Source organism: Tubulanus polymorphus, chromosome 3, assembly GCF_964204645.1.
Source record: "Tubulanus polymorphus chromosome 3, tnTubPoly1.2, whole genome shotgun sequence".
Taxonomy (NCBI): domain Eukaryota; kingdom Metazoa; phylum Nemertea; class Palaeonemertea; order Tubulaniformes; family Tubulanidae; genus Tubulanus; species Tubulanus polymorphus.
In genome coordinates this window covers 23,026,134-23,043,067 of record NC_134027.1, presented here as the reverse complement: position 1 = coordinate 23,043,067, position 16,934 = coordinate 23,026,134, and the positions used below count along the sequence as shown (strand labels likewise).

General features: G+C 36.1%; 1 protein-coding gene across 4 annotated transcripts; it reads right to left on the bottom strand.

Moving 5' to 3' along the window:
- Window positions 1-814: 814 nt before the first annotated feature.
- Window positions 815-16,104, bottom strand: LOC141901758 (synaptogenesis protein syg-2-like). Of its 4 annotated transcripts, none has more exons than XM_074789203.1 (24): window positions 15,970-16,104; window positions 15,495-15,564; window positions 15,243-15,303; window positions 14,764-14,941; window positions 14,403-14,459; window positions 14,121-14,165; window positions 13,732-13,783; window positions 12,470-12,814; window positions 10,050-10,325; window positions 8,887-9,162; window positions 8,456-8,758; window positions 8,005-8,280; window positions 7,578-7,880; window positions 7,170-7,496; window positions 6,142-6,414; window positions 5,497-5,802; window positions 4,741-5,019; window positions 4,388-4,526; window positions 3,866-3,888; window positions 3,626-3,652; window positions 3,500-3,547; window positions 2,779-2,817; window positions 2,655-2,699; window positions 815-1,924 (listed from the first exon to the last, which is right to left on the bottom strand). In XM_074789203.1, exons 6-24 carry the CDS (start codon window positions 14,130-14,132, stop codon window positions 1,848-1,850), a joined length of 3,426 nt encoding a protein of 1,141 aa, XP_074645304.1. In that variant the 5' UTR covers window positions 14,133-14,165; window positions 14,403-14,459; window positions 14,764-14,941; window positions 15,243-15,303; window positions 15,495-15,564; window positions 15,970-16,104; the 3' UTR covers window positions 815-1,847. The 4 variants fall into 4 exon arrangements, with proteins under 4 accessions (XP_074645304.1, XP_074645302.1, XP_074645305.1 ...); XM_074789201.1 differs by having other exon boundaries at window positions 14,764-14,905; XM_074789204.1 differs by having other exon boundaries at window positions 7,443-7,496; window positions 14,764-14,905.
- Window positions 16,105-16,934: the final 830 nt, after the last annotated feature.

Genomic DNA, 16,934 nt, shown 5'->3' with positions numbered 1-16,934 from the left:
AGGACGCAGAGGCGAGAATAAATACAGTGGCCGAATTTACTTTCTAGAAGAAAAGAGATCGCTTACAAGAAACTACTTATAACACTGTTTTCACACTTTTTTGCGTGAATATCTCAATATGTGTTCGTAGAAATTCCAACCAGGAAGTAGAATATGAAACTGAGGTGCTCGGTTTTTACAGCTATAGACAGAGCGAGTTTCAATTCATACCTGAGACATTCAAAAATTAATGTTTGAACGACATGTATTCATTTCTACATCTGCTGCCACCATTCGGCCATTTCGTGAACTGCGGAACTTGACCTAAAATATCTTTAATCGAACCATCATTCGACACTTAATCGCCATTTTTCGTTGTAATCAGAACTTCGACACCCAAGACATCATTGGTTGTGAATGATGCAAGGCATTAGATATTTTTATCAGCACACTGGGCGAACTTCGTTATGGGAGTTATTTGACTATAGTCGAACTAAGTGAAACCGAATGTCAGTTTGTCCGAACTATGAACCGAAAACGGTCGACCACGAGATTGGGCACGGTCGCTGTAGTTCGTGTCTATTTCCAAGATGGACGACGCAGCGAAATGCCTTACGACCAAACATAGTGCGTTCGGTTATTTCTTCCAACCACTAGCTACGAAAGCCGAAGTTTGCCCTGGAAATCTGCCTTTCGTACTTCACACGGTGTTGTACCACCTGAGATAACCTAAGCCATTGTGAATTGTCAATGAACCCACAAATGACTCGAGATAGAGATTCTTCAGAAATTGCATAAAATGAGACTTACGTTGTAGTTTGAATAAATTCTTATTATATTTTGTTAAAAAATCTCATACAGAAACTGATCGGCATTAGATCAAGTAAGGTGAAGCCCAATGTAAACATAAATGATCATATGATTAACATAAATGATCCAATGATAACAAAAAGTATAAAGTATGATGGATGGCTGAAATGGGGGTTTCAAAAATATTTCACTATGACTTCGTGCACGATAAGATATTTGTAGGCGCTTTTTTTTTATTTTAGAGACTGCAGTCATCATCGTCAAATCTAAATCATTATGTATGTATGTTTGTACAGAGATGTATATGTGAACTAATGCAGTGGCGTATCAACAGCGAATAGTATGTACTTAAGCTTTTCCGTAGAAGAATAAATATAATGCATGTGAATAAGAAAAAGAAGTGGACCTAGGATAGAAACCACGGCATACTCAGATCTTAGCGGATAGTGTGGAAGAAATGGAGCATTTGTGTGAGACGTATTTTGTTGTTGATTGGGAAGATGAGAAGAATACCAATCGTTTACTATCCCTAGGAAACCTTCATATAATGATATTCCAAATCATGACATATAATGTCATGATTTGGAATGTCGAACGCTTTCGAAAGGTCTGGGGAAATATACCACTCACAGCAAGATCTGTTTTTATTTCTTATTCTAACAATACATTCACATTTATCAAATAATTCATTATATTCCGTTACAATGAAATGGTAATTTACGTAGGTAATGAATAAGTGTGAATGAGGAAACAAGCAGAAATTACAGTTACTTTCGACAGATTTTTCAGAATAGACCGTCACTCGTAGGAATTCGAACTTGTTGCATAGTCTAACGGCATCAACAACTAGACCTATTTCTAATTGCACCCGTTCAACTTGTTTATCAATTTACGTATATTTTGTGTTTGTTCGACGAGAAAGCGAAAACAAAACGAAATCGTAACATTGTTTCTTCAGGAATCATTTCAAAGTACATATGACGCTGCAAATAACTTTGAATCCATCCACGGAGTAGAAGGGTCGTATAATTTATTTTCGATGTTACAAGCACATCGTGCTAGTTTTTCGAGTCAGTAAAAAGTTCCATAATAACTTCTTCATAATGGTTCTGGTCACCAGTTACAGAGTCTGCTTCTAATGAAGGAAACAAACAAAACACATAGTTATCACTATCCCAAAAAAAATGATAAAGCGGCCGCGGAGCTTAGGTGACGAGTAGTTGAAAAACCCGACGATATCTAAGTCTTTTGTGAAGATTCTAAATTGTTTGCTTAGAATGATGTCTATCGATGAATTTTATGGTATGGGTTAATGATAATCGATGAAGTGATTTAATGATGACTTGCATACCGCCAAAAGCTACATTTACATACAGTGATTCCTCAGCGTAAGAGTCTGAAATATGATTTTATCAATAGTAAACGCATTTCACAGGGAGATAAGACGGTTTCAGATGAAACGAATATAATCCATACGCGAGTCTTTGTCATATGCTTCATTACTGTTTGATTAAACTGCAATGGTGGAAATTCGGTTCAAGGAATAAATATAAAATCAATTATATCCAGAAAAACATAGATGATATGTATGAATTTCCTAATATCACATATTCAGTGTTTTTAGAAAACAGTAAAATATCTTCAGAAGCCAGATTTTAACGAAGGAAAACTAAGAATGCAAGCGGATTAATGAAATGCTCACTTTCCCGAAAATGACAAGGCAGGCGCGGAGGCTAGGTCAAGGATGATTGAAACAAAATGTCTACGATAGCTAGCCCTTCGTTAGAATTTTTCTATATTGTCTCCTAGATTTTCTAGATTTTCTCATAGAAATGTGTGACTTAATTCAATGATAATTGACCTACCGTTAAAAGCCTTGTTTACGCTCCTTGTGGCCGCGGCGTAAGAGTCTGAAATGTCATATTCCATAAATTGTAAACTAAATTCGCAGTGAAATGAGAAAGTATCAAATGCAACGAATAAACATACACAGATCTGTGCCATGGGCTTGATTACTGGTTGAATAGACTGAAATGATGAAAATTATTCCAAGATTGAAAAAATATAATATTCAGTGTAAGTAAATAGAAAACCTATGGTAACATGCTGAGAAATACATATTTTTTTCGAGGCCACAAACCTTTCCGTTCGAACGGAAGATTATTTTTTGGTGTAGATTCAATAGTTAAATGTATATATGAGTAGAGTGTGCAGTGTGCACACTGATGGCAAATGGCTCAGATTACAAGGTGGGAGTTTGTTGGAAAGATAGAAGAGCATTTAGTTGCTATAATAGAATATAGGGACATGTAAAGGATAGCTAGCGCCGTTCAGGAGGGGGTAGAATAGAAGCAGTGAGACTGGTTAGAAGATGGTGAGGTCATTAAGCACTTACATCAAGCTATTGTCTCTACTCAGTGGCCACGGAAAAATGAGTTTTCACCTTGTGGGGTTTCGTAAAAACTGATAAAATCTTTAAAAGCCCTGAAATTCTATGAGATAAGAAAAATGATTCGTATCCCTAAAATGATAAGGTGGCACTTTGGAATAGCGGCTGTGAGGATTTGGAACAAAAATAGTTGGTACAGATGTCGACGACATCTTGCCACTGGTGAGACTAAAATTTTGTAAACTTTCTCATAGATGTTTTCATAGAAATGTACGTATAATAAGTTAAATTGAAAAAGTGATTTAATGATAATTGACTTACCACCTTCAAAAGCCGCATTTACGTTCGGTGTTACCGTGGCGTAAGAGTCTGAAATATCATATTTTTCGATAGTAAACTCAATTCACAGTGAGACACGAAGGCAGAAAATGCATCGAATATACATACACGGGGATTCCTTCGTGTTCGAATAAACTGAAATTATAAGAACAATTCTGTTCAAGAATGACGCTATTATCAAAAATATCATAGAATTGATGTTACGTATTCGTTTTAAAAATATTCAGTGTATGGAAAACCGATGAAACCCTAGAAGGCCTGTAATTCAAATAATGATGAAATTACTGATAATATTATCATTATATTATATTTCCCATCGAATAACAAATCTATTTCTACTTCATTTACCAACTTGTGATTCTCCAGTTTTTCTGAAATGAAAGAATGATTTCGCTGCATTATTTACACGTCGATTACACATTTTGAAAATATAATTGTCGCTAGTGAAAGGGATCGGTTAAATGGAATATTGGGATTCGAATCTTCTCGTGGTGTAACTAACGTGTACAACCAGTTTCGAGACCATTTATAATATTCTGATTTTTGAAATATATCACCGAAAATTGCCCACTTTTACATCACGAAATATGTCCTTATCGTCAAAATTAATGAAGTCATTGGTGGAATTAATGACACTTATTGTTGAAAAAAGGACTATCGTTTTTTATGGCTCGTACAAATCAAAGGACGGCATTGCTTTTTTCTTTGGCCCATCTAAAAAGGGAATAGGACACAAACGGGTAGGACATACCTTAAAGACAAAATAAGAGTCTATTGCTCAGCATGGAAATTAATCTATTGACATTCGATTAAGCTTAGCGAATAGAAGAGGAAACTTCTAGTAACGTATAAACAAAAAGAAACATAAACCTTTTCGTGCAGTATTTTGTCCAGATCCATTGACCGTCTCGACGACCTTTCACGAATAGAAACACGAACACAATAACGATGATGGCGACCAACAATACACCAGCAACAACACCTCCGATCAACGCAACATTGGTAGTAACTGAGAGGATCGAAAAATGGGAAAATAAAATGTGCAAATTATGACAAGGAAGTATCGATGGGCCTGGATTTCACCAGAGATATTTTTCATTAAAAGCGAACTAGCAAAATGACTATAGGCGTGGTTGGGATATCTATGCATTTATTTGTTTGTTTATCTTTCTCTTTTCAACGTTTGGATCTTGGTTTACCGACACTAACCAGCAAATATTTACCTGGAATTTCAACCTGATGGCTCAGAATCACGTCACTACTCTCAGTTACAATCAGTTGGTAACTGTATGCTTGATCGGGATCGATTTTAATCTCAATACTAATCGAACCGCCAGTACTTTCTTGTTTCGTAGAATTAAAACATTCGTTTGTATGTTTGATACAGTATTTCACGTAGACGCTGTACTTCGACGGAAACGACGACATTTTTATCAGGACACTATTTCCTTGCTGTGTTACTGTCGCTTGCTTCAATACGGTGGTTATAGCGCTTGGAATAGCTAGAAAATTAGAAACCATGAATTCGATTTAAAAAAAAGAGCAGAAAAAATTATATCATCAACACAATCATCCAGAATGAAGCACCTGCAGCCAATCCCACTAGCTGGAACTAACAGCCGAATTCTCAAGATCGGGGATCGAGGAGGCACGTATGTCGCTACGTATTCCGATTCCTATATTCGTATCAACGGGAAGCTCCTTGATTCTGAATTTGACCGGAAATGATGCGACGTCGAATGTGAATGACATCGGCAAAGTTTACTGGTAAAATAATCCGAAGCAGCTTTTTGTTTGAATTTCTTCGATGACACGCAATGAGGATTTTCCGAGAATGAGGAATTCAACTCAAACAAAATTATCCTAATCAGAAACTTAAAGAAATGAGGAATTTACGTTTAATTATTCCAACGGACTTAAAAATAGGCCTGTATTTATATCTTATAAAACCTACATATCTAACAAGCCTTCAATCTTACCATTTGTATTAGTTGTAACTATATCAGTAAATGGACTTGTATTATCACCAGGATTTAAGTTGACACTTTTCACTTTGAACTGGTAATCAGTTGCCGGTTTTAAACCGGTTATTTTCGTTTGCACCAGTTTTCTATAACCGGGATCGGGTATTTCAGCTTTATTCACGAATTGTATGGAATTCCAAGCCCTGTAACTGACAGCGAACGTTTGTTTGGTACCACCCTCAAATTCAGACACCCAACTCAGCGTCACAGAAATGGCTGTTTTTGCAATAACTGACAGATTTGACGGTGTTTTGGGAGGTCCTGAAACAATAAGAAAAAAAAAGAAATTCGTTTTATAGTTCGCGCGCTGCACTAATTTATTGGGATCCCAGTTCAGCAAAATGCAGTCTCGTGTTATTCAGAGTGTTACTCCGGTATTACTCTGAACCCTGGGCCCAGCATCCCTCCAGACATCCGACAACTCAAATATTATCAATTGATGAACGACTAACAGAAGAGTTATCATTGAAAATAGGTTTCAGGCTGCAATCGATATTTGCAGGTTTTATTAGTATTGATAAGTGGTAAATAGTGCTATAGTGCAAATGACTGCGAATTTCTAAAAAAAACATATAATTCGAAATAGCACATGATTCTTACCAGTCTCAGTGAGTTTCAGTGTTAAATCTATGCTACCAACTGAGTTATTGAGTCTACACGAATAAGATCCAAAATCAGCCGCCTGAACTGATTGTATGATGACATTCCACTGCGTTAAACTAGTATTTTTCATTTTCCGTCGGTCATTTGTTGAATTGTGTCTACAGTTGAGAGTTGTCGCTTGCGGATTCGCATCGTAGTTTATCGTAAATCTAACACTTTCTCCTATATTTGCGGCAACGGGTTCAACTTGTGAAGAAAGCTGCGGTGCATCTATTGTAGAATTGAACTAAATATGTAATATTGTATCCAGTGTATATAGAATAAAAAGTTTCTAGAAAATACAAGAGTAATTTTTCCAGCACTTGAAATATGAAAGAATGTACAGTGTAGTCTCAAATGAGGATATGTACCAGTTGCACTAATGCTATCAGGAATTTGATCCCGTTGAGTAACGGAGTAGAATTAAAACAAAATACGGATGAAATTCGGAATAGAACTTAGAATAAAGATAGATGAATTGTTTTAGAATGTTTTCCTTCGATGCAAAGTAATTATGTCCCCCGGACGCTGTCGTTGTACTGTGTATATACTGGTTGTTTACATCGGACATCGGTGATAAAATATCACTAATACATGGAGTAAAGTTCACTTGTAAGAACACAACGACGCTTTCGTAGGGTTTTTATTTGTTAATTCTACGCTGAGATAAATATCAGTTCACTATAGTCATACTGGTTTTTTTTACAGCGGACATCGGCTATAAAAAGTAACTGATAAATGGAGTAAAATTCCCTCATATGAAATCATATCAGTTTTTTACAAGTTTTCTGTGACGAATTAATCATTCGTGGATTTGATTGATACACTAATTGATATACACTAACTACTATGTTTTACAAAATTAAAAGATAATTTTTCATTTCATTGCCTCAGTAATCCAAGACCTCTACCGAACAGCTACGAATACATCTATTTATTGTGCATTTTCATTTATCAAGAAGATAAATCGCCTATTCAACACTCACACAATATAGACAACGTCATGGATGTGTTGACACCATTGACAGGTTGACTGTTTTGATAAGCTGTACATCTATATTGTCTACCATTTTTATCCTTATCAGTTGGTACTGCTAGACTACTAGTAGATGCCCGTGCACTTTGAGATCCGGGTTTATGATTTACTGCTGGACTGGGTGAAATATCAGTCCATATTGTCGTCCCAGAGCTGTACGCCCAGAAAATTGTAGACAGCGGGTTACTTGATTTAGTTGTACACGTCAAAGTTTTTGATGTACCTTCAACAACTGGACCGTTTGGGATTTCAGTCAGTGTTATTGACTCTGGTGGAACTGAAGATATAACATTGAAAGTCATGATTGATACTTTATTAGATGGTCATTCAAAGATGCGAACATGTGATTTTCTCTTACAGTGAACGGTTATCGTTGTATCTTTGTAAAGATTTCCAGTTTGACATCGGTATCGAGCCTGATTCATGGTTTTAGTTGCAGTGATAGATAATGTACTAGTAGCCACAAACCCGTGATTGGCTGCACTAGTTTGACTCGTAGCTGGTTGAGAAACAAGTACTGCCCATGTTGTAGAGGAATTTGTGAACCACTGAATCTGTACAGCCGGGTTTGACGAGTCAGTTTTACACTCTATCTGTTGATTATTGTTTACTAATACATAATCTGCCGGTTTCTTCACCATTGTCAGTGTTGTTGCTAGAACTAAATTTTGGATTGTCGCAAGTAAATACAAATTCCCGAGGACATTGTTTGCAACCAAGGTGTATTTGAATTGACTGCATGAGATTAACCAATAATTTGAAGTTAAAACAATCCGGGTACTTACAGTTGACCGTTAATATGACTTTATTAGAAATCATTGGTGTTGGTATACCAGCCCCAGTAGCTGTACATTGATATTCTGCCTGGTTATCTGTTTTATTGACGGATGTTGAATATGTTAGAGGACTAACTCCCTGTTTCACAGTGCTGCCCCCTGGTGTTCTAGTAATGGTGAGGTTTGGTACCGGGTTACCCCCTGTAGCTGTACACGTGAAGTCAACGGAAGTAGAATCCCGAACTGGTGACGTCGGTCCTTGTAATGCAACACTGCTTGGCGGGTCTGAAATGGACGAATTCAAAATAGAACGAATTTCATATAAATTCTCAATTCACTGTCATTAATGAACCTCTACGTGTAGTTTAGAAACAGGTTTCATTTGGTTATTAATCCGGTGCGAAATATTTTCGAATGATCTGAAATGATATATTTTAGAACTAATGTATTTTAAACTTACAGTAAACGGTAATCTTTGTATCCTTGTAAAGATTTCCAGTTTGACATTTGTATCGAGCCTGATTCATGGTTTTAGTCGCAGTAATAGATAATTTGCTAGTAGCCATAAACCCGTGATAGGCTGCACTAGTTTGACTCGTAGCTGATTGAGAGGCAAGTACTGTCCATGTTGTAGAGGAATTTGTGAACCACTGAATCTGTACAGCCGGGTTTGACGAGTCAGTTCTACACTCTATCTGTTGATTATTGTTTACTAATACATAATCTGCTGGTTTCTTCACCATTTTCAGCGTTGTTGCTTGAACTAGAAATCATTTGTTCTCGATATTGTCAAAATCCGGGTGTGTTGACGAAACAGAATTATATCAAAAATAGAACCGCAATTACTTCATGGGAATAACAAGTAATTTGTAAACTAAATGCAGTACTTACAGGTGACATTTAATTGAACTTTATTAGAAATCATTGGTGTTGATATACCAGCGCCAGTAGCTCTACATTGATATTCTGCCTGGTTATCTGTTTTAATGACGGATGTTGAATATGTTAGAGGGCTTATTCCCTGTTTTATCGTGCTGCCCCCTGGTGTTCTAGTTATGGCGAGGTTCGGTACTGGGTTACCCCCTGTAGCTGTACACTTTACGTTAACAGATACGGATTCCTGAACGGGTGACGTCGGTCCTTGTAATGTAACACTACTTGGCGGGTCTGAAATTAAAAGTGTTAAAAAGCGATTATCTTTATCGATGAGTTATATGTACAACAGCAACAGATTATTCTGTACAATTTCATATTTCAGATTACCGGCCCAAATTCATTTGAAATGCATTAAAAATCATATTTATTACAAACATAAGCCTTTGCATGAAGCTTTTTTGAGTTATTTCTCTCATTCAAATAGATATGAAATATGAAGTATCGAGTCAAGTCCAACAATGCATTCGCATGAATAAATTTCTCGTACGTTATTGATGTTTTAATCGTTACGGTTCGCTGGTAAACTGCCGCATATTTTTCAAAGCCGCAACTCACCCGATTACAATCGTGACGAATATACTTCAGAGGAAATATCGTGAATATCGATCGATGGGAAGATTCATTTGAATGAAATATGTATATCTGCTTTAATTAATGGGACATAAGGGGTCTAGAACACACCCGATTGAATAGGGTAAAATATGCCTCAGAAGAGTCCGCGTTTAAAGGATTAACGCGCTTAGATTAATATTTTGTGGTAATCTGACGATATTTTCTTGCCTACTTCATTATTCTAGATAATTGCTTTATCCCGATGTAACAAAATGTCATTTGATAAGGATAGAATCTGAAACTTTAAAATAATTCAGCCTCATAAATGCACTTCATAATAAACTCCGTAAAGAAGTAGCGCGCGTTTTCCCCAGCATTCAACGCAGATATAAGTAGGTCCCTATAAATATTTCGTTCCTTTATCGAAATCGATGAAACACAGATTTGAAAAACGAACTCCTTTGAATCCATTGACTGGGTTATTTCCAACAAATTTCTGTTACAAATTGCCTAATATGAATACTAGGTAAATCACGTGTGTTCATCTATCTTAACGTTATACTTACATAGAACTTTGATAGTAATATTACCAGCAACTGTTCCTGCTATATTCGATGCGTTACATGTATAAACACCTGAATCAGTTTTACTGATTCGTGTAAAACTGAGTTTATTATTAGACTGTCCTGATAGATTGACACCACTCCATTTATACGTCAGTCCTGTAGCTCCAGGCTGTGAACCGTCACATGTGATTGTTAATTGTGAATTCTCCTGTACTGCGACGATGTTTTTGTCGGCGGTGTTTGGTTGAGATGTTAGAACTGGTCCACTCGGGGGCACTGTAAATATGAAACTATATTGAAAACCACGGGGTCTTCGATGGTTCATTTTCAATGCGTCTGCTACATTATATATTATAGATTTTGGCAATTTAAAAGAAATCATCCACTTCAAAATTAATAAATCAACATGAATCAGTTGTAGATCACAAAATATCCGTGATAAAACGATGAGAGTATAATCCCACAATAAATGAATTGATAGCTAAAAAGTTTACTTCGAATGTAAGAAATATTACTCTCCTTGAGTCTAAAATGACTTGCAAAATTAAATGCAGCGCATGTACATAAATACATGGTCTATGCATGAAATAAGATACGAATTACTGCACATTAAGTAATGGGGACAGGAGTACTGACATATTTTGAAAAACAGATGTAATGGGGGCTAAAACCTTTATTGAGGTTGACAGAGCGGTCAGAATGAGTACAAATCAAAAGCGGATTCTTACTATGTGTTGTCTATAGTGAGATTGCTGTTTGGAAAAGCAATATTGGCTCCAGGAAATTCAAAAGTATCTCCGATTTGCAAAAAATGGTGGACTACCCCACACTTTCTAATTTCACCCTCTTAAAAGCATCTCGTTTATGTTCCTTGATTCTTCCCAGTTTCCCCAATATAAAAAGGTTACAATCAGGACAGTGAGAACAGAACAGAGGAAGATACTTTTAAAACTTTGTCCGGGTATGCAAGTTTTTTTAAAAAAAAAGGTTGATTATGTTACTAAAATTTCAGCGTTGTACACAAATAAAGTGAAATTGACCATGATTCTTGGGCATTTTTGAGCGGCCATAGCCCCTTAATGCCCAAACCAAAAATGCAAGAAAGCACTTTTACCCAATCATTTATTTGGAAATATTGAAATTTTCCATCAAAACTTTTGTACGCTAAAATGGAATTGAAACCCACATTTGAGCTCCCCTACTATGTAAAATCTCATGGCCTAAAAAGTTTTTATCACAAATCCAAGGCCCAAGGGAAAGACCCTGAACAACCACCGCTTTAAGTTAAGTTAAAGAAATTCAGGTAGGATTCACAGCTAGTAAGTTTACGAAAAACAGAGAAACCTAATCTCGAATTAAGATTTTGTATGAGAACATCCAAAAAAGTGTTTTTTTTCATCGAACTCCCACTCGAAGGTAAACTTCTAGGAAGGATAAATAAAGGGAATTAAGAAATGTCAAAAGATGTCAAGGATGAGATCAGTTGACACTAAACACAAAATATAATCGACATAACTGCGCCATAGAAGAGGCGCGAATAAAGGGTAAAATTTCAGATTCAATGTGTTCTAAGAAAAGGTTAGCTAGAATAGGCGATAGAGTCCCGTAGCGAAATCATATTGCGCAAAGAAAATGCCATCAAATTGAAAATAGGCTCTTCTAGCGCTAGTTCTAAAAGATCAACGAGACAGTTAACTGAGGCAGGAAACTTCAAATTACAGGACGGGAGTTAACGTTTGATAAAATCTGAAGTGAGTTCCAGAGAGATGCTGTGAACAGAGAGACTGCATCAAGCGAAATGAACTTGTTGCCATTAAGGGTAACGTGACGTCTTGTAGTAAATCCATATCTTGTTTGATATGAGAACCAGAGAACGAACCAACAAAGGAGAAAGCGTTTTTTTCAATCGAGGATCCAGAGAGATGAGGGAGAGCCCCTTCTTGAGATGATAAGATGCGTAAAGGGACATTACTTTTACGAATCTTAGGGGGGGGCGTAAGGATAAGTCGATAAGCTGGGTAATCGGCTGGTCAATTTCATAATAAATTTATCATCAGTAGGATGTTTACATATATTGTGTATTTATTTGGGCAGTCATTTTAGACTGAAGAAGGGTGGTAGCAACCACCCGAAATATTTCTAATATTTCAAATATTAAACAAGTTAGCAATCAATTCATTTATTGCGAGATTTTACTCTTATAGATCAACATGCTACAAATGATTAGAGTACGTGTAAAATGTTACACGTTTTACTCACGTTAATTTAATTAATAAAGCTTTAACGTTATTACTCGTCACACTCGCAGTCAGTGAATTGTTCAAACCTAGATCAAATGGTGAATGCAATTTCACAGTCACTCTTCATCACTGAACACGATAAGAGAAATGAGATATTATTGACCTTTTTATCATTCTTACCTATTACAGTAATCATTGTGTTACTATTCGGAAAAGAGTTCATGTAATCACACTTCCACATTCCAGAATCAATCATCCGTACATTAGTGATACGTATACCATAGCGTCCAGCTGTGACGTCACATTGTCCAGTGTACCCAGTGATAGTTCCCCTAGGACAGTTAATCTCGTCAAATGCAAAATGTCCCGATTGGCCAGACATTGTTATTCTGAGACCGCAGAAATGTTTACCGGGTGGTGAAACCTGACATTGTACGACAGTGGTGCCACCTAGTATTACAACTGCTGGTGTTGCAACTGTCGTGAGTGTCGTATCCGCTCCGTCGATACAGTTCTGTTGCTGACCTGAAATTTTCAATGGAAGGAAATGAAAGTTTGTTTATAGTCGACTTTAGACAGATATCAACTGGTCCATAATAACTCGAGTTGAAGTCACTATACGAAGCCTATAAATTCTATAAATGCAGAGGAGGTTGTTGAGAAACTATCCAGAAAGAATTATTAATTCGTGACAAAAACGTGTAATTAGTCAGATGTTTACTTACGCAAGGCTGATTATCAACTGGATCAACGTGATTTTAGAAACATGATTTATTCATTACATATTTCGCATGAAATCAATCATATGATGTCAAAACATTCTAGCAACGTTGCTCACAGATTGTATTTCCTCAAGATATCATTAACAGTGCATTCCCTTGGTATACTTTTATCAGGAAAAACGTTTATAAAATTGCGTCCGAGTAATCGTTGCAAGAATATATATTTGAATTACGAAACGTGTAAAGGTCATTTGTGTTGAGTATAAACTGCGTCAATCTATTAGTTGTCAGGCCTTGATATGCTGAAGTGAGTCCGAGTGGAAATTTGTGGAAATCGTAATGGTGGTCGGGTAGAGGATGTACAAAACTTCTCATAGTCAAATTTGCTTTGAAAAAGGACAGGATTGCCTATGGCGCATTAAATATTTTGTCATTATGTGGATTAAGGAATTAATTGAAGAAATCCCATTTATTTTATACGATAAAGAAATAAATTTTTCATACAAATTCGAATTGCGGGATTTCTTCAATCATCTACAGCGTACGCGGATTAGGGCATTCTTACTAATGGACCAAAGAACTTTTATCCTGATGTCAAATCTCATGAAAAGCCGATGACTGCATGTCTTCTAATAATTTTTGTTACATTCACAATGCAAAATGAATTAATCATGTCACTTGTGGTCGGCTTTGCAAGTAGAAATCTGTACTGTATATTACCGTTTATTCCTGTCCACATTAGAAATGATACCACAATCCCTGCCAAACACTTCTGTAATGAAGATAATGTACTGAAGCAGCATGATTTCACAATCTGCTCGATGTTAGAATATCAGGGGTGGCTGTCTGCGCTAGATGTGAATTTGTAAATCAAACCCTTTGGACTGTTTCGATAAATAACACTGTCAAACCGGGACCGAAAATTAATGTGTGCATTACTAATTTGTCACGTGTGATATCGGCTTCGAAATCGGTTTTCGTTTGGATCTCGTTAGATAATGATTTACCACGCACTTATCAGTCACAAGGTTTAGTTAATCAATGGAACTGCATAGATTTAATCTACAAAAATGAATTTGGATGAAATACGTGGTAGCTCTCGTCCTTACCTTTCCATGCATGCTCTATATGCTTTTCAAAGAACCACAGAATACCTTCAATAAGAAAATAGTATGCAAATATAACATAACAAATACTTTAGACAAATATCATAACAAATAAAGAAACTGTAACATTAATCGAATGTGATAACACTGAAAAAAAATAAAGTGTTTTTCTGACCTTAAGCAATTGAGTTTTGTGACCTTCGTTACGTAAATAAAAAACAAGAGCAAAGCGAAAGGAAGATTTTTTTTTTAAATTTAGACTTCATAGTAAAACGATTAACTTACAGTATTCAAGCAAATTGCTGATCTACGTATAACCAGGATGAAGAGCGCTTAGAATTTCTGTCGAATGAATATTTAAAAAAGACGTAGGAAGTTAGGTAAAAACGAATAATACAGACAAGAATCGTGTTCATCATCGATATTCAGTGTTGAATGCCGATGTTTACACGAAAATACAAGACCTATACTGAGTGGGTTTTCCCGCAATGAACAAAGATACTTAATCAATAACCTTCAAGAATATAGGACAGTTTAAAAACTATTCAATTCAATGGTTCGACCTGTATCTTTCTCACGAGAGAAACCCGGCCCCCTGGCAAAAATCGCTTTTTGTGAATATCTCAAGACTGTATTTTTCACTTACTTCCGTTCGGGGGCCAGTTTCCCACAGCATTTGCCCCCGTTTTGCCAACCGCGGGAATGATAGGACAAATTTCCCGCCGGCCTGAAAGTATCCAATCTGATGATTTTCAACCGTGACCACTTATGACATCATATCAGATAACCTACGTAGCAATTCTTTAAATTTCAATCCTACAAGTCTGAAACATCGTTGACACTTCAATGAACGTCACGAAATTATCACAAAGAAGTAGGTCAATTTTGACTACAAAATAAACTTTAACCATCGAACCAATGAATACAATTCAAAAGTTTTTTCTTATATTTCGTTAGTTAGAATAACTTATAGTTACGTATTGGTTTATTGAGCGTTTCATCATCACTACATTTACCATAAGTTATTCCAGTTATTATATAACCTACGTATTAGATTTCAATAATAAGGCGTACAAAAAAGGACACAATCATGGTTCAGGGAGCTACAGATCGACGGTCACTCACCGTTAATTGCCTTATACATCATTAGGCATAGCACCAGGGTCACGAACGAACACTTCTGTTTCTTAATGAGAAAAACGTCACTTTAACATGAATTGAAAAAAGACTGAGATATATCCCACAAGTTCCAGGGAGATATTTCCATTTATTACACGATCGATGATGTTGTCCATAAACCGCAATACAATATGAATATTGTTTCATTTAATTAGGTATTGATAGGTTTTCAGTTGGAATATCAATATTCATTCTTACGTTTCTATACATGCTGTGTATAGACAGAGAACTCTTTGAATCAAAATAACACACTTCACTTGTCTTGTATCTAGAAAAAGATGATAATATTCGCTCAAGCGATCGAAGAAGGTGCCATTTCCAAAATTTGGCCTCGTCATGAGGCAGATTATGCGCGAGAGGGATATTTATCCTCTTTGAATTTGACTGTATACCAACGCTTGATCTCCGGCAATAGCCGCTTTACAATCTCATAAAACCCATAGGCCCCTATACATCAAAAATGACAAACCCAACTAAATTAGAAAAACTTTGACCACGCACAACGTACGCACTTTCGATTTTCAAAACAAAATCACGTATGATTGATATTTCCTTCTTAAGTTCCTTCGCTTAGAACAAGCCAAAATATGGCGTCGCTGTAAAAACTCCGAAAACGAATGTCATGATTGAAAACAACTTGCAGGAAAAAGTATCTGTGACCGATTTTACTTACCAGAATAATGGTGATTTCTGAAGAAAACTACTAATAATGTAGGCACACGTTTCAAACAATGACTAAGATTGGATATGTAAAAAAACCGATTCCAACCAAGAAGTATTATGTAGGAGATACTACGTTACGTGCTATGTATTTACAGTCATAAAGAATGCTTGCGAAAGCGAGTTCAAATTCATGCCTGGGAATTGTTCACAGTCTAGAATTTTCGAAGTTATATCATCAATAGACTTCGAATAATACAATGATATACACTGCCAAAATAAAGAAGTTCCCAATTTCTAGGCACCGCGTTGGCGGTTATATTAACAACCCAGACTTCAGAAGAAATACCGGAATCGTCTATGTTTAATGGCTCAAGATCACCTTGAATTTGTTTCTAAATGTCGACTCTCTTATCTACATTTAATTGAAAGAACCATACTTAAGTATAACGTTCGAGTCTCACGAGTTTTCCTTCGAAACTTATCAAACATAAATCAAAGAAAAATCCTCTTTTCAAAGACGATGAAATTAATACCTTTTCAAAAACAATAGAATGGAACCATCGTTTAAATATTCATTTCACTATTCACAAATGATTCATGAAATCTAAGGTTACAAAACAACAGAATAGGAGATGGAGATTAGCAATTTATTTCTCAATCCTCACTTCACTTTCATTTGGGAACTTCACCAGAGACACTTCTATTTGAAAATGAACTACAGAACACCAGACATTAGACGTTTTTGGCACACTCAAAAAGTCCACACTTCATACATGTTTAGGGCTTTACGCTCTCAATTAAGATTAAATTAACACCAGAAATTGGAGATTTAATCAGTATTACATTCTTAAAACGATAGTCTACGCTTCACATTTTCCAGGCGTCACCTGAGGAATATTAAATTGACAATGAATAAATCAATACATGGAGATGAAGATTCTTCATGAAAATAAGACCGCCGAGTTTTGGATGGAA

Excerpts from the sequence above, each read along its gene's own strand:
- LOC141901758 (XM_074789203.1), bottom strand. Across the intron at positions 6,415-7,169 it reads CATGACGTTGTCTATATTGT|ATGCACCGCAGCTTTCTTCA; the intron begins GTGAGTGTTGAA and ends ATTCTACAATAG. Across the intron at positions 2,818-3,499 it reads AAATGCGGCTTTTGAAGGTG|TCTATTCAACCAGTAATCAA; the intron begins GTAAGTCAATTA and ends TCATCATTTCAG.